The sequence below is a fragment of the Capsicum annuum genome, chromosome 2, assembly GCF_002878395.1.
Source record: "Capsicum annuum cultivar UCD-10X-F1 chromosome 2, UCD10Xv1.1, whole genome shotgun sequence".
Classification (NCBI taxonomy): domain Eukaryota; kingdom Viridiplantae; phylum Streptophyta; class Magnoliopsida; order Solanales; family Solanaceae; genus Capsicum; species Capsicum annuum.
In genome coordinates this window covers 1,473,075-1,500,399 of record NC_061112.1, presented here as the reverse complement: position 1 = coordinate 1,500,399, position 27,325 = coordinate 1,473,075, and the positions used below count along the sequence as shown (strand labels likewise).

Below are 27,325 nucleotides of genomic sequence, written 5' to 3'. Positions count from 1 at the left end.
CTACAATATGTTCTGGCACTGTCCAGTTCAAAGTTGTGATGTTGAGAAATAAATTCTAGAGTTTAGCAGTGAACTTAGGGATCGTTTGGTAGAGTGTATAGGAATAATGCAGAATATAGTATATTAGTAATACTTGCATTAGTAATGCTTGTATTAGTTATGCTTGTATAATTTCTTATACATTGTTTGGTTTGATGTATAAGAAATAATATAGCTTACATAATTTTTATAAAAGAAGGGTTTGTTTACAAAAATACCCTTCTTTGACTTTGTACACTTTTTTTGCAACAAAGTTCTTTTGCCATCTCAAACATAATTCGTATTGTTGAACTAGTATATAGAGATTTAGGATTAATTGCAAGACCTTCGGTTTTGTGCATGAAATAGTACGTTAACGGATTAACATAATCGAAACAAAAATAAAATACAAGATGTCAAATTAAGAAAGTCTCAAGAAATTTTTTTTAATCTTCTTATAGACCATCAAAGCAAAGCAAAAATATGTTGCGATTATTTAAATCAACTATTCATTGTTGAAAATTAAAATCGCAGGAAAAGAAATTCTGAAATATTTTGAGAGGGAAATTAAACAGTATTAAGGTCATTTAATAAGTTAATGCATGTGTTAAAAGTCTTTGTATTATTAATACATAGAAAATGGAGTGTATTACTAATACACACTTCAATACACAATAGAGTTTATAAGTGATGCTTGCATTAGTTATACATAGGCAAAAAAACGTATTAAACAAGATACTAGTAGTAAACATTAACTAATGCATACATTATATTTTCTAATACACTCTACCAAACGACCCCTTACACTGCAAAAATAGACGATAGTTTGTTTCCCCTGTCAGATTGCACAAAAACACATGGGAACCAATTGTCTACCTTTTTCTTGAAGTACTTCCTGAGTTAAGCAAGCCCTCTTTATTACTAGCCAAGTGAAGCATTTCACTTTTGTAGGTATATCCCCTTCCAGAAATAGTTCCAGTAATATTTAGGGCATCCATCCATAACCTGCAACCCTCTCTTGTATACACTGTTGACGGAAAAAAAACCATCTTTGTTGTGCTTCCATTGAATTTTATCCCTGGTGTAGGTATTTATATTGATGCACCCTAGTTTACCTAGTAGCTCTGCCACCCTCTCTATCTCCCAATCATTAAGAGATCTTCTAAAATAGATGTCCCAGTCCTGTTCTAACCAACAATTGCCTACATTAGCATCAGGATTGCCACAAATATGGAACAAGTCTGGGAAGAGTTCCCTGAGAGGGGATTGGTCTATCCAGACATCATTCCAAAATTTGGTTTTGTTTCCATTTCCCACCTTGATGAACAAGCTTTCTTTCATTTTAGGCCATAGATTTCTAATTGTCCTCCAAACTCCCACACCATATGGTTCATTAGTGCTCTATGTACACCAAGGACTCATCTCTCCATATTTTGCTATAATCACCTCCCTTCAAAGAGCTTCTCCCTCCTATTGTATCTCCACAGCCACTTCATTAATAAACTTTCATTATGAAGTTTCAAATTTCTAATACCCAAACCCCCTCTTTCTTTGCTAAGAAGCACAGCTTTCCAGTTCACTAGGCTATAGCCTTTTCCTTCCTTATTGCATTGCCATAAAAACTCTCCTTAACTTGTCAAGTTTTTTAACCACTTTAACTGGGATTGGGAATAAAGACATCACATAGGTTGGTAATGAGTCGAGAAGAGAGTTAATGAGAATCAATCTTCCTCCCAGAGAAAGATACTGTGCCTTCCATCTTGATAGCTTCTTTTCAGTTTTCAACAAGATATTATCCCAAATATTTAGAGCCTGCCTTGTCGTTGCTACCTAAGGGCATGCCCAGGTAAGTGGTGGGCAACAACTCAACACTACATCCCAGTATGCTTGCCAATTGCTAAATTTGAGGACCTTATTAACAGGGAAAAGATTACTTTTTCTCCAATTAACTCACTCAAAATAAACCAGAATTGCCCTGATATAACTAATTTGTTCTACTACAGGCTCACAAAAGATGATAGTATCATCCGCATAAAGCATATGGCACACTTCTTTTGCTTCTCTCCCCCTCCCTCCCACTTGAAAACCTTTGACCCATCTATTTTGAGCTGCAATCTTCATCATATAGTCGAAACTTTCCATTGCTAAAATGAATAAGAAAGGGCAAAGAGGATCACCCTATCTCAATCCCCTTTCTGACTCAAAAAAATCCACAGGTTCTCCATTAACTAGAGCAGAAAACCTGACATTTTTAATGCAAGCTTAAATCCACTTCAACCATCTGCATCCAAATCCCATTTGTCTAAGAGTGTTAATGACCAATTTATGTGATCATAAGCTTTTTGAATATCCAACTTACACATTAGTCCCGGGGCTCCATTCTTCATTTTTGTATCAATACACTCACTAACTATAAGTGTTGCATCCATGATTTGCCTCCCCTTCACAAATGTCATTTAATGTTTACTGATTAATTTATCCATCACTTTTTTCAGTCTTTCAGCCAATAATCTAGCAATTATCTTATAAACACCACCAACTAGACTAATTGGTCTGAAATCTTTCAAGTTTGAGGCTCCTGGCTTCTTTGGAATTAATGCAATAAAAGTTGCATTAAAGCTCTTTTCAAAGGCTTTATTGGAGTGAAAAAACTGAATAGTTCTGATTAAATCCTCTTTCAACAGATTCCAGAAAGTTTGGGAAAACACCATAAGGTAGCCATTCGGTCCAGGAGCTTTCTCTTTTGCACATAGATTTAAACACACCAAAATTTCATCCTCCTCAAAAGATCTTTGTAGCCACACCTGTTCTTCCGGAGTGATCTTTGTAATGTTTAGAAGTTCCAATTCAGGTCTCCAATGTTCTACCTCCTTGTAAAGGCTTTTATAGAACTCCTCCACAGACGCTTTGATTCTGGTTTGGTCTTTAGTGATAATCCCTTTTATTTCCGATTGTTCCATAGAGTTGAACCTTTTATGGGAAGTTACAACTCTGTGAAAAAACTTGATGTTTTTGTCTCCTTATTTATTTTAGCCACTGGATTCTGAATCTCTGTTTCCATGCTATCTCCTCTCTCTCTGCAACTTCTTCTAATTCCATTCCCAGGTGTGTCTTTTGTAACAATTCATCATCAGTTAGAGACCTTTGTTCCTGAATTCTTTCCCAGTCAGCGAATTGATTCAGAATGTCTTCCTTTCTTTGTCTCCAATTCCCACTATTGCTTTTGCTCCACTCTTTAAGCTTCACTTTCAATATCTTATGTTTTTCAGCAAGGATGTAACCTGGTCTACCACTCACTTCAAAAGACCTCCATCATTCTTGGATTTTCTCTTCAAAGCCCTCCACTTCAAGCCACCAGATTTCAAATTTGAAGTAGGACTTCCTCCAACCTTAATCTCCACAAGTCAAGATTATAGGATTGTGGTCAGAGGCAATTTTAGGAAGACAACTTTGGCTTATCTGAGTGAAATTTTCCACCCATTCTGCACAATAGAGAAATCTATTAATTCTGAAGGCACAATGATGATCTTCTCCTCTTCTCCACGTAAAGGATCCTCCAAATAAATGAGGGTCCACCATCTCCCATTCTTCAATGCAGGTTGAGAAATCTATCATTGCACTAGTCACTGTAGGGTATCTTGTGACATTAAAGTCACCACACACAATCCATGGCCCATCAGTGTTGTTCTTAAGCATTAGTAGTTCCTGCCAAAGCACTCTCCTCCTCACTCTATTACAATCTGCATAAACAGCAGTAGCAGTGATAAACCAGTTGAAACCATCATTCACTCCAGAAAAGGCCAAAGGCGTCGATAGGCACTCAAACTAGTTGTTAAAATTCACTTAGGCACCTCAACTAAGGCCTTTACCTATCAAGCCCTTAAACCCCCCAAAATTTATTCCAATTGGGCATTTTTTGCCTACATGGCACTGCGCGTGTTTTTTACTCGAGATTCGCGCGTGAAGCCAAGAAAAATATTTTAACAATTAAATATGAAAAAAAGGCCATCTGGCCATTTTAATTCTTTTTTTTAAAAGTCTATTCCTCAAGGTCATCTCCATTTTAATTTTTTGGTCTTCTTCCTCAAAAGGCCACTGGCCATTTTAATTTTTTGGTCTTCTTCCTCAAAAAGCCATTGGCCATTTTAATTTTTTATTTTTAAAAAAAGGTCTTCTTCCTCCCCTCAACGAAAAATTACCAACTAAAGGAGATTATCATTGCCACCATTGTTGTCGTTCTTTTTTACCGAAAAAAATGGAGATTACTATTACAGAATAGTATGTTGCTGCCCCAATGGAAAAATACCAATTAAGAAGACAACGTGGTTGTAATTTGATTGTTGAATACCAAATTTGAGATGGTTGTAATTTGATTGTTGAATTACAAATTTGAGATGGTTGTAATTCTAAATTTGGTTGTAACTTGAGTATTAATAGCTTTGCTATTGAAAATGGAGAAAAGAGTGGAAGAGGGGGAGCGGGGTTGGATTTTTAACTTATAATTTTTTTAAAAAAATCGTTGCCACGTGTTTTTTTAGTATTGGTCATTTTTGCCACGTCAGGTGAGTGTATCACACACCTGTTGTTGATTAGGCAAAAAAGGCTCAATTGAAACAAAATTCGGGGGGTTTAGGGGCCTAATAAGAACAGACCTTAGTTTAGGTGTCTAAGTGAATTTTGGCAACAAGTTTGAGTGCCTATCGATGACTTTGGCCCTCCAAAGAATTTCCCAGTTATGCATTGATTCCCATCCAGAACCAACTCCCCATTCCAGATTCTCTTATCCCACAGTATTATAATTCCTCCACTGCTTCCCTATAGTTAGTAATAAGTACAAGTCTTCCACACATTCTCGATAACATTAAACATTATGAGGACTAGGTTTACCTCTTGCTTGCTTGGATACTTCATAGGGTTGCATACAAGTGTGTATCACTTTGGGGTAATCCTATAACTCTTGATTGTATTTACATCTAAACTTTATACTTTATGCATTAATGGAAGGTTAGTTGACTCGGTTCAATTGGTTATCCATTGTCATAGTTTAGGTTCTTTACACCTCTTAAGTGTCATCTTTTCTTCTTCTTTTTTCTTTGTTTTTCCTTCCCTTTTAGTTTTTGCTTCTGTTGTTTGTCATTAGTAGTTGACCAAGTTAATCATGTTACTCCAAGTCCAACAATCAGATTCTAAATTAGAGATGTCAGTATAAAGTGAATGAATGGGGAGCAATACATTTGCCTAAACTAAAAGACTGCCGTATAAGAACCTCCAATTGGTTATCCGTTTTTATTAACGCTTAATACCTTCCCTACATATTCTCAATTTAGCAACTTCTGTGAAATACAATCAAAATGTGACAACATCTGAAAAAGTAATGAGAAAATCAATTAAACAAGGCTAATGGGTTCTCCAGGAAGAAAGGGGTCAGTTATTCACCAGTTATGCCCTTTGTTCTATCTATAGTCTTTCTTTTCCTTACTTCCTATTGGCCCTCTTTCTTTCCCTTCCAAGACATGACAAGGCATTGGTTAAGAGAATAGATCATCCCGGTGTGGACTAAAGTGAAAGTCTTAAAACTTTTAGCACATGTAATTAAGCTGCTGCTTCATTTTCTTCTTTCTTTTTTCTCATTTTGCTGTTTTCCTTTTGGCTATGTTTCCGGAGTCGATAACATTCTACAAAAAGACTCTTTAAGAGAGGAATTAAAACACAGTGTAACTAGAATAAAGGTAATTGTAATTCTGATGCTTTCAAATTGGAATATTGATTTTAGACGTATAACAACTTCCCCAAAAAGGAGAGAGATCTTGTAAGCTTACATGATTAAGTCGTCTTTTTGCTTTTGTGCACACCTTAATTTGCTATTTTCTACTATACCGTTAGCACCTCCACTATCGGAAAGTTGTTAGATCGACTACTTTGATTATCAGAGGTTGACAAGCTAAACAGTAGAGAATACGAAATGACTCAGCACATAGTCGCTTCATTCCACTTTTGTTTGGCTCTATTTCAATGAGAAGCTTTTCTAGTCACGGAATATGTTATGCAATGTTTAAGACCACAAGTTTCAAAGGGCTTATAGCCACACAAACATTATCACATGCTTAATAATAAAAGCTTTAAAAGTCTTCATTTCTTTCTTAAACTTCGTGTTGGGTCAAACTATGACAAACAAAGCGGACCAGGGGAGTATGTCATGTGGAAGAAGCCCATAAACAACCTAATGATAGATGCGTTTGTAAGCAGAAGAAGAGTGAAATAAAAGAACGTAGTACCTTGTGGATGGAGAAGTCATTATAGCTCTTCAGTTCCTCAATTACTCTGTCCACTGTACATTCAAAACCAAAGACACCTTTGGGATGCATAACTCTAGCAATTCTAACAACATCATCATCTGTATAAATCCGCCTCACAAGAAGAGGATGGTTTGCAATCTGAAGAAGACATAGCATCATTGGTTAAAAATCTGGAGTTTTGACAAAAATAATTTGGGTGGATCAAGAAGCTTCAGAACCTTGCGGAATTCAAGAAAATAATTGGAAATCTGTCGTCTAGAAAAGACACCAGCAGCATTATTCGAACTAATGGCAGGTTGCTTTGAAACACGAGCAAGAGATGCAGCACGGTAGCTTTCAATCGCTTCTTTATATGCATCTTCTTGTTGTTTCTCCATGCCTACATAACGAACCTGCAGCAGAAAGTTCTTTTCTCTCATATACTAAATCTAACATGTAAAAGCTGAAGATATCACAGGCAAAGCCATGAATAGCAAAGTCTAAACATCAATAGTCCAAAAAATGGAAACAGCTACTATAAAGGAAAAAAGAAAACAACAAATACATACCATCTGTATTTTTGGTACCAGTTGTTTCATCACATCCGATTTTAATCTTCTCAAAATGAAAGGTCCAAGAATGGACTTTATTCGAGCAATTAATTCTTTATCTTCTGCATTCAATAGTCTTTTCAAATCAACATCTCCAGTTTCAAATAGATCAGGCATCATAAACTCCAAAATTGACCAAAGTTCCTGCAAAAGAAAACCACTAACTTAACGAAGCAAAATCAAACATAATGATAAGAACTAATTGTGAAAACAGTGGCCAAAACAGCAGATATGACACAAAAAAAACATTACAAATAAACTAACTAAGAAAACAAGATTTTTTTAATTGAAAAAAAAAATTATATATGCAAAGTTACTCGTACGTACTGAGAAGCCATGCAATAAAAATACTTACTTGTACTTAGTGAGAAGCCATGCAGTTACTAACTTGTACTAACTGAGAAGTCATGCAGTAAAAAGACTTACTTGTACTTACTGAGAAGCCATACGATAAAAATATTGGGCTACCCAACAATCAAAACTAGAAATTGTTTGAGAAGCCAAGCAATCTGAGTTTCAACTATATGGTTGATAAAAATTTCAATGCCCCAATTTAGAATGACTTATCCTACCATCCAGGAAATTTTTAAAATAAAAGAGAATGAGCAATCATCACCAATAAAATCTGCTCAGGAAAAAACGTGTAAGAGAACTAAAATGTCTCACCAGACTAAAATATAGACAGTTTTTTCATCACATGCAAACACGGCAAAAAGAGAGTAAAAGAAGAAGAAAATTGTTTGAGAGCATTCCTCTGGAGCAAGTTATAGAATCAGCAGACATATTACGTCGGATATAAGCTCGTACATGCTCAGTCCAAGACAGAGAACCTCAAACTTCCCTTGCAAGAATTGGCTATATATCACAGGAAATTCTGACAACGGAGTTACTTACATCACACAGCAATAAGCAAGCTGCTTTAAAAAGAGACATTTTTCTAAATATTATCCTGGGTCATTGAGGCTAAAATACATCAGCACTCTTCAGGAATACTCCCAATGTTTCATTTTATTTGGCCCATGTTGACTTAGCACAACCCTTTAAAAAACTTTTATTAGGTGTATTTTACTAAACTAGTCCTATAAATGATACTTTGAAACTCTAAATTTGACTATTAGTACTTTATGAGCAATATCATACTAAGGGGTCATTTGGTGTGAGGTATAAGGGATAAGTAATCCCGGGATAAAATGATCCTTCATTTTATCCCATGTTTGGTTGGAGGGATTAGCCAATCCCGGGATAACTTATCCCACCATTTACACCATAGTGATGGGATAACTTATCCCATATGTATGGCGGGATAAGTTATCCCGGGTAATCCCGGGATAACTAATGCCGGAATTAATTATCCCGGGATAACTATTTCCCAACCAAACGACCCCTAAGGGTAGCATGGGAAAAAAGTAACGGAACTCTTGATTAACTAAAAAGGGACAAATAAAACATGATCTATTTTTAGTATAGGAGCTAAGTAAATGAAATGGGGGGAGTATCAGAGAAAGCTTTTTGTTACTCCTTACGGAAGTACTCCTAACAACTATCCTTGCATTTCTTTACCAATTTGTTCATCTAGGATAAGTTATGCAACCAAGATTGGCATTGGACAATGTTAATTGTCTACTTTGAAGTGTCATTTCCACATTATATCATTTTTTGAAATTTACTTAGTATTCCACATATAAGTAATAAAAAAATTTCTTTTACTTTATTACGCAGAACTAAAGTAACTAACTTAAAAGAATGTCCCTAACAAACATTTGCTCTGACATATAAGAGGTATAGATGCATTATAAATGACAAATCCTTTAGCAGCTTAAAACAAAAGAGTTGACGGCTATCATACATGCAAATCATTCTGCAGTGGCGTGCCAGTGAGCATTAATCGTTGGTTGGCATTTCGTGCAACAGACATTAAGTTTTTCCACCTGTAGCTATTTTTATCCTTCAAAGCATGAGCCTCATCCATAAGCACACAGCTCCAACGCCAGCGCTTCAGAATTTTGCGGTCGTCTTTTTGTTGTGCACTGCAAAAATGAGACACAAGTATAAGACTCGATGACAGTGATTCGTACGGCATACCTAGGTTTCGTTCGGGACAACAACAACAACCCTAGTGTAAGCCCACAAGTGGGGTCTGGGGAGATCTTACTCCTACCTTTGTGGGGTAGAGACATTGTTTCCGCTAGAGCCTCAACTCAAAAGAAAAGTTTTCAAAGCAAGGCATGAACATTCAAAGATTTTTTCTCTAAGGACTTATTTCTGTATTAAGATTTGTAAGCTCACCACTCAGATCTGGAACTTGTTTTTCAGCCTCACAAAGACAGATTGGATCATGCCTGAACACACAGCTGACTTGATGAGTTCAGGATTAGAAAAGAGGGGGGGCAAGAGATAGAGAAAATGGTGGAGGATGATATCCTCGTGCATTTGGTGGTCAGTAAGGAAGGAGAGAACGGAAGATGTTTGAAGACAAGATCAAGTCCATCCATGATGTGAAATGGAGTTGTTTAGTGTCATTATTATTTTGATGCAAAGAAAATTGTATAAAGGAAATAGATGATTTGGTAGATTTCTTAGGTGAGCTGCAGCGCTAGAGTCTAACCACATCATGTAACAAGGTTTTTGAAGGAAGCCAATAATTGCTGAGGAATGCAACAGTACTAATTGTTCAAAAAGAGAGAGAGAGATCTTTTTCAAGTTTGAATCACTTAGCAAACAAACATTGTCTTCTTCAATAAGGATCATAATCAAACATAAACTAGAAAACAAGAAATAAATGATTGAATCAGGATCTGTTGAAAAGATTAAGATCTCAATTAACACTAAAGTGCATGTATAAACAGGGAAACTGAAAAGTGAGCTCACATACACTAAGACTAGATACCAGAGCCCATGTCAACACAAATCCAACATATGTTAATTTTATTTCTATGCAATTATAAGAATCTTTCAGCACATTTTATAACGCTTGTTTAAAGTTACTTATGAAAAAATAGAAGTTTTGTGAGCAGGGGTTCGACAACTTGTGTTGTAGTGCATCTTTTTTGTTTCGAATTTATGTGACCTTTTTTTTGGAAAGAGATATGAGAATAGTCATCTTTTAACTAACATTTCAAAACTAATTGAGCTTCAATAACTTTTTTAAATCCGAAAACATCATTTAGACTAGCATACCTTGGATCAAAAAATGAAAATCTTTAAACTTTGCATATATGCATAACTTGAAATATAGAGACTCCCAAAAATGTGCCTAGAGTTAGTATTATCACGGTTCATATTCCAAAAAGTATTTATGAAGTTCGAATTATGTAGTTCAAACTCTAGGCATTTATTATAGATCATAATGTCTCATATATATGGTAACTATGTGTCTATTGTGTCATATAATATCAGCATAGATGTGGTATAAAGTACTCCGCCTATCCTTATTTTACTTGAACTATAATAATTATGTGTTTACCAATAAATCGTTTTGGCTATTTAGATGCTTCATAGTTAGAATCTTAGGGGTCGTTTGGTAGGTAGTTGAACTATGTTGGCATTGGTAATGCAGGTATCGCATCAGTTATGGCGAGTATTAGTTATTCCATCTTTTACTCCGCACTAAATTGCAAACCAAACGTCAAATTAATTTTATACAATTTTATACATGAATAACTTATTTCTTAACTAGCTTTCAAACGTCATATAACTTACACATAAATTAATATAAGTTACTTCTTTACTAGCTATCAACGACACCTCAATACATAGAAATATGTTTTTCTGACAATGTAATACTTACCTGAGTTGCTTTTTAGAATATTAAGCACTACAATAAAGATCAGTGTAATTTATTCCATCAATTGTAAGCATATTGAATTAACTTGATCACAAAATTACAGTTAGCGACGTTACTTAGATATACTTGTTTCTTAAGATATTATTCCTTATTTATCAATAAATTTAATCAGTTGTAACTTTAAAAAAAAAAAAAAAAGACTTGATAAAATATTGATTTCAAACTAAAAAAGTAATTTTGAAGAAAATAGATCCTTATCAATGTTTTTGTCTATTTAACAGCAACTACAGAAACACATAGAAGATGGGACAATGATTCCAGTTATTGTCGCCCCCGTCTTACGTTCCATCCAAATTTATTTGCAAGGTGGTGATTGACACATTGTATTTGATTCAAGAAAAAAACCCAAAAAAAAAAGAGGGAAAAAAAATAGAAGCCACTATGTATGATATACTACTAAAAAGCCTAAGGAAAGAGAGACAAGAAAAAGCTGCAACTGTCACATAAAAATGTAAATGGGGGCTCACTTTTTTTTATGAGTCATTTACAAAGGCTGCAAATGAAGCGTGTCGCATAGAAATCCAAGTGAGGACACATTTTCAGCAAAGTCACTTATGCACTTTATTGTCTAAGAAAGAGAAAGTACGTTCATAAAACAACTGAGTACAACGCTTTAAAACAAAAAGTCCTAGAACCAAATTGCTCCTGCTTCAGAAAGTGGGCATGTCGACAAACAACTACCTGCTTCTAGCCTTTTATATATAGTAGTAACGTAAAATACAATGAAATTGTCATCTTAGCGTTATGATAATTCAAATTGCAAATTTCTTCAAGAGTTCACGAAATAGAGGACAGGAGAATTTCGAACACTCAAATAGGATTCCCCTTTGCAACAATATCATTCTTCTGTTGCATCAATTTTCATAAAAAAACAAAAAATAAAAACAATTTCTCCCAGAAATAGCCAAGACTTGCTTTTTCCCATTGCCTCAAATTTCACCATGGGACGGTGAAAATCAAAGTTATTGGGCTTTACAATGGAAAGAAAGTAGATATCTTTTGTTTTTCTGAAAGCTCGTAATTTAGAATAGCAGTAATCTTTGGGAATAGGGCACTGAAATTTAATTTTCAGCAAATAAAACTTGAGGCTCATCACAATGGATTTTCTTGTGGCCTCCAATGAGAAAAATTGAGATGCATAGACCTTACAATGGAAAGAACAGCAGTAGAGTATCTTTTGTTTTTCTGAAAGCTGGTGATTTAGAACAGCAGTAGAGTATCTTCGGGAATAGGACACCGAGATTTAATTTTCAGAAAACAAAATGTAATGACCCTCACGGTCATTTTTCTTGTTTGCATACATTTTCGGTGTCGAGGGCTTTTCTATAACTTCCCAAAGTTATTTATGACTTGCTGGGATTGATATTTCGGTTCCGGACGGTTCTTTTGAGAATTTGAGTGATGCCAAATATATTGTAGAATACTTAATTTAAATTGGCATTTAGTAGAAATATAATTTATTGCCTTCTAGAATGTTTTTGATATTGACTAAATTCTTTAAGTTATGTTATATTTATATTATTTTATAATAGCTTCTATAATCTATTAGTATTTTAAGCAGAGATAATAAATCTAAAAATGTTAAAATATTACTATTGTATAATAGAGGTTTTATTAGAAATAATTTTCTATTAATTATGATATATTCAAAATATTGTAATTATTTTACCAGAAACCTATGCAATACCCGAGTATATATGTGATGAAATAAAAATAAATTTTAGTATCATTCCACTACCACGTGGAAGTCAAGTGTAGTGCACAACAAGATGGGGTCTTGATTAGTCACACACACATGACAAACATTAATGCTCATATATGTAATTTTCTTACATATATATCAAAATATTATTCAAACATTGTGTACTTGTCCCTTTATCGTACATATATATAGATTGTTAGAGACTAATATTGAGGGATTTTCTTTACTTTACCAGGATAAATTTCAAATCACGATAAATTATATACAATATGTTGAAACATGAGAGTTCGTACAAAAATATTTTGATGTTATGTATTCAATTCCCAAAGGAAAATTAATTATCTACATCAAGTCATTCAAGCTCAGGTTCTAGTAGAATTAGGGGTGGGCATGGTACGGTACGGTACGGTATTTTAAACTTCAGTACGGTAACTTTGGTTTTCGGTATCTAAAAGAACAATACCATTACCATACCAAATTTAGTTCGGTATGGTTCGGTATTTTTAAATTCAGTTTCGGTATTTTACGGTATGGTAATTCGGTAACCATACATTATTTGATTTCTAATTACATATATTCATATAAAAAAACTATAACTTTAAATTTTAAAAACGTCCCAATCATGTTAGGCTAACAACTATCTTTGTTAATCAATTACACAAAAATAACATTTCAATCACGATTGAATAGTCCAAGATGCAAACTCTGAACAACAGTACCTAAACTTAAGCATAGTACTCCTAAATAATAAGCTTCCCAAAAAAATTATTTCTGAATAAAAGCTACTTTTATGTTCAATTAGCTAATAGATGATATATAAATATATTTAATAATCTTAAATATAATATATATATGGGTTTTATATGTTATTAAAAAACTTCGGTGCGATATACGGTATTTCGGTATTTATTGCATAAATACCAAATACCATAACATCCATACCGCGGTATAAAAAATTTCGGTTTCGATCTAGTATTCGGTATATACCATACCATGCCCACCCCTAAGTAAAATACTATTTGGAGGCTTCTCAGAGATATTTTAGCTTTGTCGTCCAGATAGGCTAGGCTTACCCTACCTTTAGATTGAGCTTATTTACTGAAACTGTGTATTATTATGCTAGTTTGGGATAAATACTTGTATTGCGTACCGTTTGATATATATAGTTTTGGATAAGTACTTGTAGTTGTGTATCGTTTGATATATATAACATGCCTTATTAATCCGGTTAGGACCCCGTTCTAGTAAATTTTGGTATTTTGTCTTTCAATGTGATATAGCATCTATCACTTTAGGACGTGGAATTAAGTTCTGAAACCTTGGATTTTTCTCTTTTTTAATGAAGATGTGCGAGGTTAATTAAATATATTTTAGTTTCGGTTCAAGATCGGCATATACTTTATTCCTGTCATTGATTGTGAATTTTGATACAACTTCGGCATTGGTTATGATATGATTTGAATTTTTAATATTATATTTGGGTATGGCTACTATGAGTTCCGATTCGAGTCTGGCATCTGATTGTGATGGTTTGGGAGTTACTGATTATGGTTGTTCTGGGAGTTGTGGTTCCGTTGGGTTCCGGTTCGAGTCCAGCATCTGATTATGAGTTCTGTTGTATATCATATATGTGTCTCTCGTTATTACCCACTATTTTCGACTCGAATCTGGCATATGGCCTCTTATTATTATCCACCACTACCGGTTCGAGCCCGGCGTCTAGCCTCTCATTACTACCCATTAGTGCTGGTTCAAGCCCGGTGCATATCTAGATGACTACTATGATTTCTTGGGATTGGCTCAGTTACAGATTATTTACGTTTATTTTCTTTAATTACTTCTTGTGTGTCCCACCGACTTATGGGGATACGGTTGGGTTAATTGTCTCTTCAGTGTATGTAGCAGGCTTATGGGAGCTCAGTTAGTATCGCTTATATTTATTCCTTTACCGTATTTGAATAGCTTGGTAGTTGTTTACCTTTCAATCCCTGTTTACTGTTGACTTAGATTACACCCTCGCATTATAGTTATACTTTTTCTGTATTGAGCTTAGTCGGCCGATGATGCCTACTGAGTACCCGTTGCTTTGGTACTCATACTACACTTTTGCATCTTTTCCCTAACGCAGATCCAAATACTAGCAGTCGGTGCTGACGTTGTTCCTACCTTTCAGTACTGATTTAAAGCAAGGTGAGCTTACTGTTGTCCGAGGTTGATCCTCTTCTATCTATTCCAGTTTAGGCTTTTGTACTCGAGATTGCTTGTATATATTGTGTATATTTTGAATTCTATCTAGAACTCTGGATATCTTTTGTAGTGGCTCTAGCACCGACCTTACCGAATTTTGAGAGGTATTTGTTTGTTTATTTGGTCCTTTTCCTTCTCTCGGTTTAATATATTATATATGTTTCCTTTCTGTTTATCACTTATCATTAGTACAGCTATCATTATACGCGAACATTTTTGGTTTCTGCCTATTAGCCCGTACCTATTATTCTGGGCTATGGTTTGGCTTGCCTACTGGTGGGATAGGGTAGACTTGAGAAATCGAGTCGTGTCGGCTTGGTATCAGAGCCTAGGTTTCACTAATACTGTTGGTACTAGAGCCGATGTTTAGTAGTCATGTAGATCGGTACCGAGACGTCTGTATCCTATCTTTGGGAGGCTATAGGGCATTTTCAGAGAAAGATCTCATTTTCTTGATTCATTTTCGTATTGGGTCTGAGTTGGTTTTAATTTTTGTTGGTTCACTCTTTACGCAGATGGCTAGGACGTGAGGTTCGAGAGTTGGACCCTAAGCCCGCTGCTAGAGTTTCAATTTGGCTTTAAGGTCGACCCAAAGGTCGAGGGGAGGATAAAACAGCAGCCTTGTCCGAGATCAGGCTAGGAATCCATCACCTAATCCTGTCATAGCTCCTGGGACTGAGAGAGCTCCAGGTTTTCCGCCACAGCAGCAAGTGGCCCAGGGACCAGCTTAAGCTCCACCCAATTTTATATCTTCATCAGTTCTTCAGGGTACATTAATCCAGTTATTAGGTTTAGTTGGTGGTCCACCAATTGAAGGAGCTCAGCCAGCAGGCTAGTGTTGATTTAGGGAAACAGCCTGCGGCAGTGGCGCCTAGGGTAGAGGTTCCGTCAGCACCAGTAGTCCCACAGCCGGCAGTAGCCTAGCCAGTTACTTCTTCAGAGGAGTAGAAGATGTTCGGCCGATTTTTTTTTAGAGTGGCTCCACCAAGGTTTGCTAGGACCGCAGCAAAGGATGCTAATGAGTTCCTATCCAGTTGCGAGGAGCGGTTGCGGAATTCAAAGGCGAAGTCAGGATTTCAAGTAAGAGGGTTCAATATTCAAAGAAAACTAAGTCGAAGGGAGTTCAACGCCTACTATAACCACCTAAAAAATAATTTTAATCATGTATAAATAGTATATTTTTTTGTCGAAGGGGGCTGGCTCAGCCTCTGGCGGAATTTGGTGTTGGTTGAGCCGTGAGGAGTGGACTTTGTTACTTATCAGTTAGACACGGCAGCGAGGAGGTGATGGAGAGGTTATCTTGATTCCAGGCCGGCTGGATCTCCTCTAGTAACTTGGAATCGATTCTCCGAGGCTTACTTGGGGAAGTATATGTCTCACAGCATGCGCGAGCGTCTTCGGGATGAGTTTACGGCATTGAGAGAGGGTTTTATGTCTGTGGCCGAGTATGAGACGAGATTCCATGAGTTTGTCAGACACGCCACTATGGTTCTGTCTACGAAGTACGAGCGAATTCGATGCTTGGTCAGGGGATTGAGATTATCGTTTCGTAGGTCTACCTAGAGTTTGGTGACTTCAGGGAAGTCTTTTTCCAAAATAGCCAAGCATGTTTACTCTATAGAGGAGATGGATCGTGAGGCCTAAGGGGGCAGCGATAAGAGACCTCGTTATCAGGTAATTATAATAGGAGCCACAGCGGTTCACAGTTCACAGGCCGAGGATTTCACAGTAAGTACCCCAGCAACAACCTTCTCACCATCATGGGCAGCCTAGTCGGCCAGTTCAAGCATCACTTCAGATATCAGACAGGGGTCAGCCCGGTTATAGAGGTTTCAATGGTCAGAGCAGCACTCAGCCGCAAAGGGTGCTCAGTCAGGATCGTCGAGTCAAGGTGGTCATTCCGGATCCGCCGAACCTTCTAGATAGAGCAAGGTGCTGGGGGCATGTTATGACTGCGGAGTTGTTGGTCACTTCGCCCATGAGTGTCCACAACATAAGATGATTGAGCCTTCAGTTCAGACTGCGCAGCCAATCATATAAGTGTCCTCGCTAGGTAGGGGTGGTGCACAGGGTCATGGGAGTGGTCCCACGATTCTAGAGGTAATCCGCAGGGAGGTAGGGCAGGTGGTCGGACAGACACCCAGTCCAGTAGTGGACGGTCATTTGTATGTTGTACTAGGTAAATCAGAGGTTGAGGTTTCGAATGCTATGATCACAGGTACGATTTCTGTATGCCATCAACCAGCTTCTACTTTAGTTGATCCCGATTCCACATTTTCATATGTTTCTGCTTGTTTTGCATCGTGGTTGGGTTTATGTTCAGAGTCTTTATCTGTGCCATTGTGTATAGCTACTCCTTTGGGTGATTCTTCAGTAGTGGATCGGTGACCATTCGGGAGTTTGATACTCAGATTGATCTCATTGTCCTAGATATGGAAGATTTTGATGAGATTCTAGGCACAGATTGGTTATCTCCTTACCATGCGGTCTTGGATTGTTTTGCTAAGACCGTTACTTTAGCCTTGCCTGCCCCAGGTTATGTGGTAGGGTTCTGTTAGTCGCGCGCCGACAGGGATTATTTCTTATATTCAGGCTAGGAGACTAATATCGAGGGGTTTTAAGTCATTTCTTGCTTATGTTCGGGATGTCAGTGCTGAGAGTCCATCGCTTGACTCCACCCCTGTAGTTCATGAGTTTCCTAATGTGTTCCCGACCGACCTACTTGGCCTTCCTCCTGAGCGCGATATAAAGTTTATTATTGACATCAAGCAGGCACCCAACCCATTTCTATGGCTCCTTATCGTATGGCTCCTGTTGAGTTAAAGGAGCTGAATAGTCAGCTTAAGGATCTTTTAGGTAAGGGTTTTATCAAACCGAGTGTATCTTCTTAGGGTGCCCCAGTTCCGTTTGTGAAAAAAAAAATGGCTCTATGCGTATGTGTATCGACTACAGGCAGTTGAATAAGGTGACCATGAAGAATAAATATCCCAGCTTCAAGGTGCAGTAGTGTTTTGTCTTTTGGGTTGATCAATGCTCCAGCAGCTTTTATGGATCTAAAGAACCGCGGGTTCAAGCCGTATTTGGACTCCTTCATGACAATATTTATTGATGACATTCTGGTATATTCGAGTAGGGAGAAGCACGAGCAGCATTTAAGGACTATTCTCCACACTTTGAGAGATCATCGACTTTATGCCAAGTTCTCAAAGTGTGAGTTCTAGCTTGAATCTGTAGGTTTCTTGGGGCACGTAGTATCCAAAGACAGTATTATGGTTGACCCGGCGAAGATTGAGGCTATTCATAGTTGGGCTAGGTCTACATCACCTTCTTTGGTTCGCAGTTTTTGGGTGGGCAGGTTACTATCGGTGGTTCGTTGAGGGCTTTTCTTCTATTGCAGCCCTAATGACTAGATTGATCGGGAAGGAGATTCTGTTTCAGTGGTCTGCAAGTTGTTTGGCGAGCTTTCTGATGCTCAAGGATTTACTTACTTCAATTCCTATTCTGACTCTTCCTATTGAAGGCGAGGGTTTTACTATTTAATGCGATGCATCTAGTGTTGGTTTGGGGTGTGTTCTAATGAAGCGGGGCCATGTTGTTGCATATGCATCGAGGCAGTTGAAGGTGCATGAGCGTAACTACCCCACTCATGACTTGGAGTTGGCAGCGGTAGTGTTTGCGCTTAGGATTTGGAGACATTATTTATATGGGGTTCGCTGTGAGATAGTTACTGACCACCGCAGTCTTCAGTAGATTATAATCCAGAAGAAGCTTAATTTGAGGTAGCATAGATGGATTGAGTTGCTGAAGGACTATGATATCTCTATTCTCTATCATCCGGGCAAGGCAAATGTGGTAGCGGATGCCTTGAGCTGAAAGCCAGTGAGTATGGAAGCTTAGCCTTCATTTCAGTTTCTTTGCGGTCGTTGGCTTTGGAGATCCAATCCTTAGCTAACTTGATGGTTCGTCTGGATATTTCTGAACCTCGGAGGGTCATTGCTAATGTTGAGGCCAGATCAACCTTATTGGAGCAGATTTGGGGTCGTCGGTTTGAGGATAGCAGGCTTTGCAACATTCGAGAGTAGGTTTTAAGAGGTGAGTCTCGAAAGGCTACCCTAGATTCTGAGGGTGCCCTAAGGTTTGATGGTCGTATTTATGTTCCACGAGTTAGAGATTTGATCCACTTCATTCTTCGTAAGGTTCATTGCTCCAGATACTCTATTCACCCTGGGACATCTAAGAGGTATAGGGATTTGAGGCACCATTACTGGTAGAGTGGTATGCGGAGAGATATAGCAGGGTTTGTGGCCTGATGTCTTTGTTGTCAGCAGGTAAAGACCGAGCAACAGAGACCTAGTGGATTGCTTTAGCAGCTACCCATTCTCGAGTGGAAGTGGGAGCGAATTACTATGAATTTCGTAGGTGGGTTGCCTTGCACTTCTCGTTGTTTCGATAGCGTTTGGGACATCGTGGATCGATTGACCAAGTCTGAAAATTTAATCCCTGCTCGAGTTTCCTACAGTGCCGAGAGGTTAGCCCGTGTATACATTCAGGAGGTGTTACACCTACATAGGGTGCCTGTGTCCATTATTTCAAACGGAGGCTCTAAGCTCACTTCTAGCTTCTAGAGGACATTTCAGAAGGAGTTGGGCACCCAGGTTGATCTTAGTACCGCATTTCACCCTCTGACTGATGGATAGTCAGAGCGGACTATCCAGGTTTTTGAGGACATGCTCCGCACTTGTGTGTTGGATTTTGGGGGTCAATGGAACTAGTTTCTACCTTTGCCAAAGTTTGCATATAACAATAGCTTTCACTTGAGTATTCAGATGACCCCATTTGAGGCATTGTATGGTAGGCGATGTCGATATCCTGTTAGTTGATTTGAGACTTCTAAGGCTAAGCCTCGTGGCACAGATTTGCTTCATGAGTCATTGGATCGAGTACGGGTGATTCAGGACAAGCTATGAGCAGCCCAGAGTAGACAGAGGAGTTATGCTGATCGCAGACATCGTCCGTTGAGGTTCAGAGTTGGTGACAGGGTCTTCCTCAAAGAGTATCGCCCATGAAGGGCGTGGTGAGGTTTGAGAGAAGGGGCAAGCTTAGCCCCAGGTATATTGAACCCTTTAAGATTCTACAGACAGTTGGGGAGATAGCTTATGTGTTGGCATTGCCTCCTGCCTTCTTAGCCATTCACCCAATGTTCCATGTATCTATGTTGCAGTATTATATTCCAGATAAGTGCACGTACTTTAGTAGGACTCAGTTTAATTGGACGAGAGGTTGGCGTTTGTAAAGGAACTGGTGTCTATTTTGGCTAGAGAGGTCAGACGATTGCGCTCCGGGGACATTCCAATAGTTAAGGTTCAGTTGCGTCACCGTCCAGTTGATGAGGCTACTTAAGAGACCGATCGTGATATGCACGCCCAGTATCCCTACCTGTTTCCCTACCTGTTTGAGCCTTCAGGTATTTACTTATCCTTTACATTCACGAATGAAAGTCCTTTTAGTAGTGGATGTTGTAATGACCCTCATGGTCATTTTCCTTGTTTTCATACATTTTCGGTGTCTAGAACTTTTTTATAACTGCCCCAAGTTATTTATGACTTGTTGGGAATGATAGTTCGATTCTGGGCGATTTGTTTGAGAATTTTAGTGATGCCAAATATATTGTAGAATACCTAATTTTGAATTGACATTTAGTAGAAATATAATTTATCGTCTTCTAGAATATTTTTTATATTGACTAAATTCTTTTTATATTTATATTAATTTATAATAGCTTTTATAGTCTGTTAGTATTTTAAGCGGAGATAATAAATCTAGAAATGTTAAAATATTACTATTATATAATAGAGGTTTTATTAGAAATAATTTTCTATTAATTATGGAATATTCAAAATAGCGTAATTATTTTACCACGAACCTATGAAATACCCGGTATGTATGCGATGAAATAAGAATAAATTTTGGTATCATTCCACTGCCACGTGGAAGTCAAGTGTAGTGCACAACAAGATGGAGTCTTGATTAGACACACACACACGGCAAACATTAATTCTCATATATGTAATTTTCTTACATGTGTGTACCAAAATATGATTCAAACAAACATTAACATTTTGTTGTTACGTATTCAATCCCCAGAGGAAAATTAATTATCTGCTCAGGTTCTAATAGAATACAATTTGGAGGCTTCTCAGAGACATTTTAGCTTTGTTGTCCAGGTACGTCAGGCTTACCCTACCTTTAGATTGAGCTTCTCTACTGAAATTGTGCACTATTATGCTAGTTTTAGATAAATACTTGTAGTTGCGTACCGTTTGATATATATAAAATGCCTTATTTATTCAGTTAGGACCCCGTTCTAGTAAATTTTGGTATTTTATCTTTCAGTATGATATAGCATCTATCACTTTAGGACGTGGAATTAAGTTGTGAAACATTGGATTTTTCTCCTTTTTAATTAAGATGTGCGAATGGTTAAATAAATGTATTTTAGTTCCGATTTAGGTTTAGCATATACTTTATTTGTCATTGATTGTGAATTTTGGTACCACTTTGGCATTGGTTATGGTATGGTTTGAATTTTTAATGTTATATTTGGGTATGGTTATTATGAGTTCCGATTCGAGTCCGGCATCTGGCTGTTATGGTTTGGGAGTTCTGGTATTGATTATGGTTGTTCTGGGAGTGATATTGATTATGGTTGTTCTGGGAGTTGTGGTTCCGTTGAGTTCCGGTTCGAGTCCAGCATCTGATTATGAGTTCTGTTGTATATCATATATGTGGCCTCTTGTTATTACCCACTCTTTCTGGTTCGACTCTAGCATATGGCCTCTTGTTATTAGCCACCACTACCGGTTCGAGCCCGGCGTTTGGCATCTCGTTGCTACCCATTGGTGTCGGTTCAATCCCGGTGCACATCTGGATGAGTACTATGATTTCTTGGGATCGGCTCAGTTATAGATTATTTATGTTTATTTTCTTTAATTACTTCTTATGTGTCCCACCGACTTATGGGGGTACGGTTGGGTTAATTGTCTTCCTCAGTGTGTCTAGCGGGCTTATAGGAGCTCAGTTAGGTTATGTTTGATTTGTTTGTTATTACTTCGTTATTTATTTTTTGTATCGCTTATATTTATTCTTTTACCGCATTTGCATAGCTTGGTAGTTGTTTACCTTTCAATCCCTATTTACTGTTGAAATAGATTACACCCTCGCATTGTAGTTATAGTTTTTTTGTATTGAGCTCAGTCGGCCGATGATGCCTACTGAGTACCCGTTGCTTTGGTACTCATACTACATTTTTGCATCTTTTCCCTGACATAGATCCAAATACTAGCAGTCGGCGTTGACGCGGTTCCTACCCTTTCAGTACTAATTCAAAGCAGGGTGAGCTCACAGTCGTCTGAGGTTGATCCTACTCTATCTATTCCAGTTTAGTCTTTTGTACTCGAGATTGCTTGTATATATTGTGTATATATTGGATTCTGTCTAGAACTTTGGGTATCTTTTAGTAGTGGCTCTAATACCGACCTTACCGGGTCTTGGGAGGGATTCGTTTGTATATTTGGTCCTTTTCCTTCTCTAGTTTTGATATATTATATATGTTTTCTTTCTGTTTATCACTTGACATTAGTACAGCTATCATTATTCGCGATCTTTTTTGGTTTATGCCTATTAGCTCGTCACCTATTATTCAGGCTATGGTTTGGCTTGCCTACTAGTGGGATAGGGTAGGCACCATCATGACTTGAGAAATCAGGTCGTGTCACAAAACTAAGGCTCTTAACAATGGATTTTCTTGTGGCCTCCATTGAGAAAAATTGAGATGCATAGACCATTAATCCAACTAGCCTTAGCAAGTTTAGTAGCTTGGCAATATAAAATCCAATCTTCAGACACCGATGCTTTTTTGCCTTGAGCAAAATATCTGGGGCAACTTGGATGCACTTCTTCTAGCAGTTCTTTCAGAGACATATACCAGAGGTTTCACTCTGAAGCAGAACTATGAAATCTAAAACACCTTACAGCGATAAATGACTAGAAAATCCATAACCAGGAACAGTTGAATGGTGCATTCCACTTTGATGCAAACTGAAGGTCATAAAAATAATGTGCAAACCTGTGCCGTTCGAAAAGCGAGTAGCACACTAGGATAACGTTAAACGGAGGTGGCAGTCCAGTCCTAGCCAGAGAACTCAAGTCTTTTGAGTAAGCTGATCGTCCAGCACCATGATATTGGATCACAGTAAATGCCGGACACCACTTTTTTAGCTCTCTTTCCCAGTTCTCCAAAACAGAGGCAGGACAAACAATTAAATGAGGACCAGGATCATCTTCCAAATGCTTCAGCAATGTTAAATATGTGATTGCCTAATAAGACCGATAAATCCATCATTACCTATCACTTAAAAGTCAAGATAAAAGAAATAATCTGCATCAATCAGGGAAAATAAAAAGTAAGAACTGTAGCATACCTGAATGGTCTTACCAAGACCCATTTCATCAGCCAGTATAGCTGCACAAACCAGACCCAAAAAGTTTAAGTTTGAGGTACAAGACCCAATTGGGATGCATGTATGTACATTAAACATTTGTCAAGCAATAATTTGATAGCAAATCTAGGTCAGAAACATTAGTCTCTATCTCTCTAGACTATATGTACAGACAAAAAAAGGTGGTTGTGACTATTTGCTATATGATAGAAACATGATCTTGCGAAATATAAAGGCTATTAGGTGGTATGAGTTTCACATGTGAACCTAAATAGGAAACAAGTAGTTTTCCTGTAAACTTTTGGGAAAAACTTTTAACAGGGGCAGAGCTACAGCCTACCAAGGGTGGTCAGGTAAACCCTATGCTATAAGCAAGATGCTATTCTATTTGGTTAAATATCACGTTTTGAAAATAGCTCAGCGGTAATAGGTGTTCAGCAAAAGTCAAGGACACTGTGCGCACGGGTTCGAATCCAAGCGGCTGCAAGATTTTTTTAACTTTTCAAAGGAGCTCCTATTTTATTGAACACCCTTCCTAGAATTTCTGGCTCTGCCACCGACTTTTAATGCACATAAAACAGATCAGACTCGGTATAGAAAACATGGAGTAACAACAGTCCTGTCATTTTGTATAAATAACTTAAAACTGAATGGAATATTGTACATTATGCTTTAACTGATTACATAGATATTGAGGAACACTTACAGATTATTCGGTTCATCGACCAATTATCCAGAGATTATAATACAGGGATCACTTTTGATGAAGTATAACACAGGGATCACTTATGTGGTGAATAATACTGTGAGAATTGTTATGAAGTGAATAATAATTAGGGACTTTCATACGCTCAGAAATAATACAGAGGCCCTCATTCAGAGATTTCCTACTATTGTTTTTTTATAACTGAGAAATTACCAAGGGCTAGTTGGTGTACGGTTAGAAACTTGATGGATAGTGGACCCACCCTCTTCCTTCTCCACTTAATCTACAAACATTTTGTCCGCAGCAGTGTTCAAACTCGTGACATGCGTCTAGACTGCACTACATGTATTGTCTCTTACCACTAGACCAAAGCTCTGACTTGCCAGTGGACCACTACCATCCCATTCTTGCGCGAGCTGAAGCGCACCATCTTATCCACAGAACTAGCTAGAAGCTATCACTTCAGGTAGAAGCTTCTTGAGATTGGCTACTTTAAGGGCTTTTTTGCCTTTAAATACTCTATTCACGTATTGCTAATACACATTTTACTCTGTATTTATCCTACATAATATAACATGTGTTTGGAAGTGAGGTTGAGATGGTTCGGGCATGTGATGAGGAGGTGTATGGATGCCCCAGTTCGGAGGTGCAAGAGGTTGGCAATAGATGGTTTCAGGCAAGGTAGAGGTAGGCCGAAGAAATATTGGAGGGAGGTGATTAGACGTGACATGAAGTAGTTACAGCTTACGGAGGAAGTGACCATAGATAGGAGGGTGAGGAGGACGCGTATTAGGGTAGAGGGTTAGTAGGTGGGAGTGTGTCCTATCTAGTAGGTAGGAGTGGTCATAAGTGCTATGCATGTGTTTGTTAGTTTCATGTTCGCAGTGTATTGTAACTACTCTATGCATGTCTCGTTTCTTTATTATCTATTGGTGTGTTATTCCATTTTTGTTTTTGTTTTTACTATGTCTTTTTACTGTTTAGTGTCCTGAGTCGGATGTCTATTGAAAACAGCCTTTGTACCTCATCTGAGGTAGTGGCATGGCCTGCATACACTTACCCTCCCCAGACCCCACTTTGTGGGAATACACTAGGTATGTCATTGTTGTTGTTGTTTGGATATAACTTGAACAGGCATTAGAAATAGTGAGTTTAATACCACCAAGAAATGTTGCATTAGCTATGTGAAGTTTCATACAACCAACCAAACACTACAATAGTTATTACTAGACTAACAAACATTGTATTACTTATGCAGAATTTTATCTGGAATTATTTTTGTTTATGTAGCCAATCCAACAATCCGTTAGTAAATACCAAGTTGGAAGGAAATTGATCTCGCCAATGGTACATGTCTAAAGATAATAAAAAGACATGAAGCATCTAAGCTTTATCACTTTGTACGACAAATTCCAAGACACTAAAAGAATGATATTTGAACCTTTCTTCAGTACTTCATACCATCCTCTATTAGCCAGGTCAATTGAACTTAGAAGCAATGATCGAATATTCAGTTGATTTTCTCTTTTTTCCCTGAGGTAGGTGGTAGTCCCCATGGGGGAAGGGGGAAGAGACACCTATCTGATATATATACGAGAAAAAAACGATGTCCATACAGTTACTAAACATGTGGTTAATAATATCAGTGTTACTCTTGTTTATTTTCAATCAACATAGACACCAATATCAACCCAAAAATTTGAGGCTCCCAAGCTTTAAGAACTGAGCGGTAACTATTAAAGAATATCAATGATGACCTCAATTAAATAGATTATATGTTTTTTGATCATAAGAATATTGGTTCAAATGACAGGAAAAAGCTAACTTGCGGTTGAAAGCTAATTGAGTGATTGTCAACTATTTCTGGAACTGAGACAAACATTTGTCAATAATCTTCCATCAAAAACGCAATGACCATATGTTGAGTCAGAAAAACACTTAAAAGTTTAACCTTAGTAGCACCAAAAAAAAACTTGACAGAGAAATCATCATAAACTCATACAAGAATTCCATGCTACAAAAGTAGTATCAAATAAAAATATTTTCTAAAGAAAAAGTAATAATAAAATAAAGAAGTACCTCCCCCGATTTTCTTTCTATACAACAAAAGGAGGAAATTGACTCCAACGAGTTGGTAAGGTTTTAGTATTGGCTTAAAATCAGAATCTCCTTCTCCACATGCCAGGTCTATATCATCCTTGAATGAAAAAGGTTTCAATCACAAAAAAAAAATAACATTTTACAATAGTAAAGGTGCAAATGCAGCTAGCTCAAATATCATACCTGAGTCACGATTCTCAGTGAAGAAGCCTCTTCCACTTCAACAAAGGAATCACACTTTGCAGCTGCAGTACCAAAAAGCTCTCTCTTAAGCTCCATAGATATCTTGCCACACTTTTGCAATGCCTTCCCTACAACATCATCATCATCATCCTCTTCAGTCTCCTCGTTCTCGAAAAGCTCAATCTCCTCCTCTCCATTTGAATTCAATCCTTCGTCTTCATCATCCACGACAAACCTTCGGCGGCCACGGCTAGCCGTCTGGTTCATAGTGGAGTCAATTTCAGCGTCGTCGTCCTCCAAATTCTCCGTCGCATTTCCAACTCCGATTTCTTCCGACGAGCTGTCCAACACTTGGATGAAATTGGAGGATTTTGAGGTATCGTGATTGGTGCTCTTTGTGTACGCAAAGGACTCGATAGGAGGAGGAGGTGGAGCAGAAGGCTTGAGTTTGAGAACGCGAGAAGGATTGAAGGAATTGTCTTCCGGCCATTCATCGTCGGATATCTCGTAATAGTCACGCTTCATGGCAAGAAACGAAACCCTAGAGGGACCGGAGGCTGGAGTTGGAGGAGGGAATTTTGAAAATGAATTGCAGACTGCAGAGTATGAGTATTTTGGGAATGAGAAATCTATTGCTACGCGCGCGAGCTCGTAAAGAATTTACTACTCTTTTCCATTTTCCCAGACAGCACATACACATACCAAGACAAATTGCTGACGGTCTATTTCAGGAAAAGGATGAAAATTATTTACTACAAAAAATCTCCCGTAAAAAAAATAATACTTCTTCAAAAAAAATTATTTCATTTTAATAAAAATTAGAGTGTTTGATCATGAAAATTTTAAAACCTCATTTTTTTTATTTTTACAAAAATATCTTATTAGTTTCATCCAACAGCTAGAGTTAAATATTTAACTACCATATTGTCAACTTCTTCTACTTCTATGGATAAAAGACCTCAAAATTGAAGGTAACTTTAAATTTTTCCTTCTTCCTCAAAATTTACTCATGATACAATGGAGTCTTAATTCGTTCATTCTTGCGACTCTTTATGCAACACCAACAACAAAGGCAATATTATTTTCTTCTCTTACATTTGATTGCATCTTGTAGGTAAATTAGTTAAATTGATTTTTGATA

The 27,325-nt window shown here is 37.5% G+C and overlaps 1 protein-coding gene and 1 non-coding gene across 2 annotated transcripts in view; one reads left to right on the top strand and one right to left on the bottom strand.

Moving 5' to 3' along the window:
- LOC107857589 (protein CHROMATIN REMODELING 19) overlaps positions 1–26,948 on the bottom strand; it is a 37,747-nt gene extending 10,799 nt beyond the window's left edge. The window contains exons 1-8 of the mRNA XM_016702408.2: positions 26,185–26,948; positions 25,981–26,098; positions 23,178–23,218; positions 22,823–23,073; positions 8,751–8,931; positions 6,863–7,048; positions 6,533–6,706; positions 6,294–6,452 (exon numbers count right to left, since the gene is read on the bottom strand). Coding sequence (XP_016557894.2) covers positions 6,294–6,452; positions 6,533–6,706; positions 6,863–7,048; positions 8,751–8,931; positions 22,823–23,073; positions 23,178–23,218; positions 25,981–26,098; positions 26,185–26,709 — 1,635 coding nt within the window. The 5' untranslated portion in view covers positions 26,710–26,948. The remainder of the gene's footprint in view (positions 1–6,293; positions 6,453–6,532; positions 6,707–6,862; positions 7,049–8,750; positions 8,932–22,822; positions 23,074–23,177; positions 23,219–25,980; positions 26,099–26,184) is intronic.
- LOC124896454 lies at positions 10,996–11,082 on the top strand. Its single transcript, XR_007052817.1, has one exon. It is a non-coding gene; the product is annotated as a small nucleolar RNA U31b (small nucleolar RNA).
- Positions 26,949–27,325: the final 377 nt, after the last annotated feature.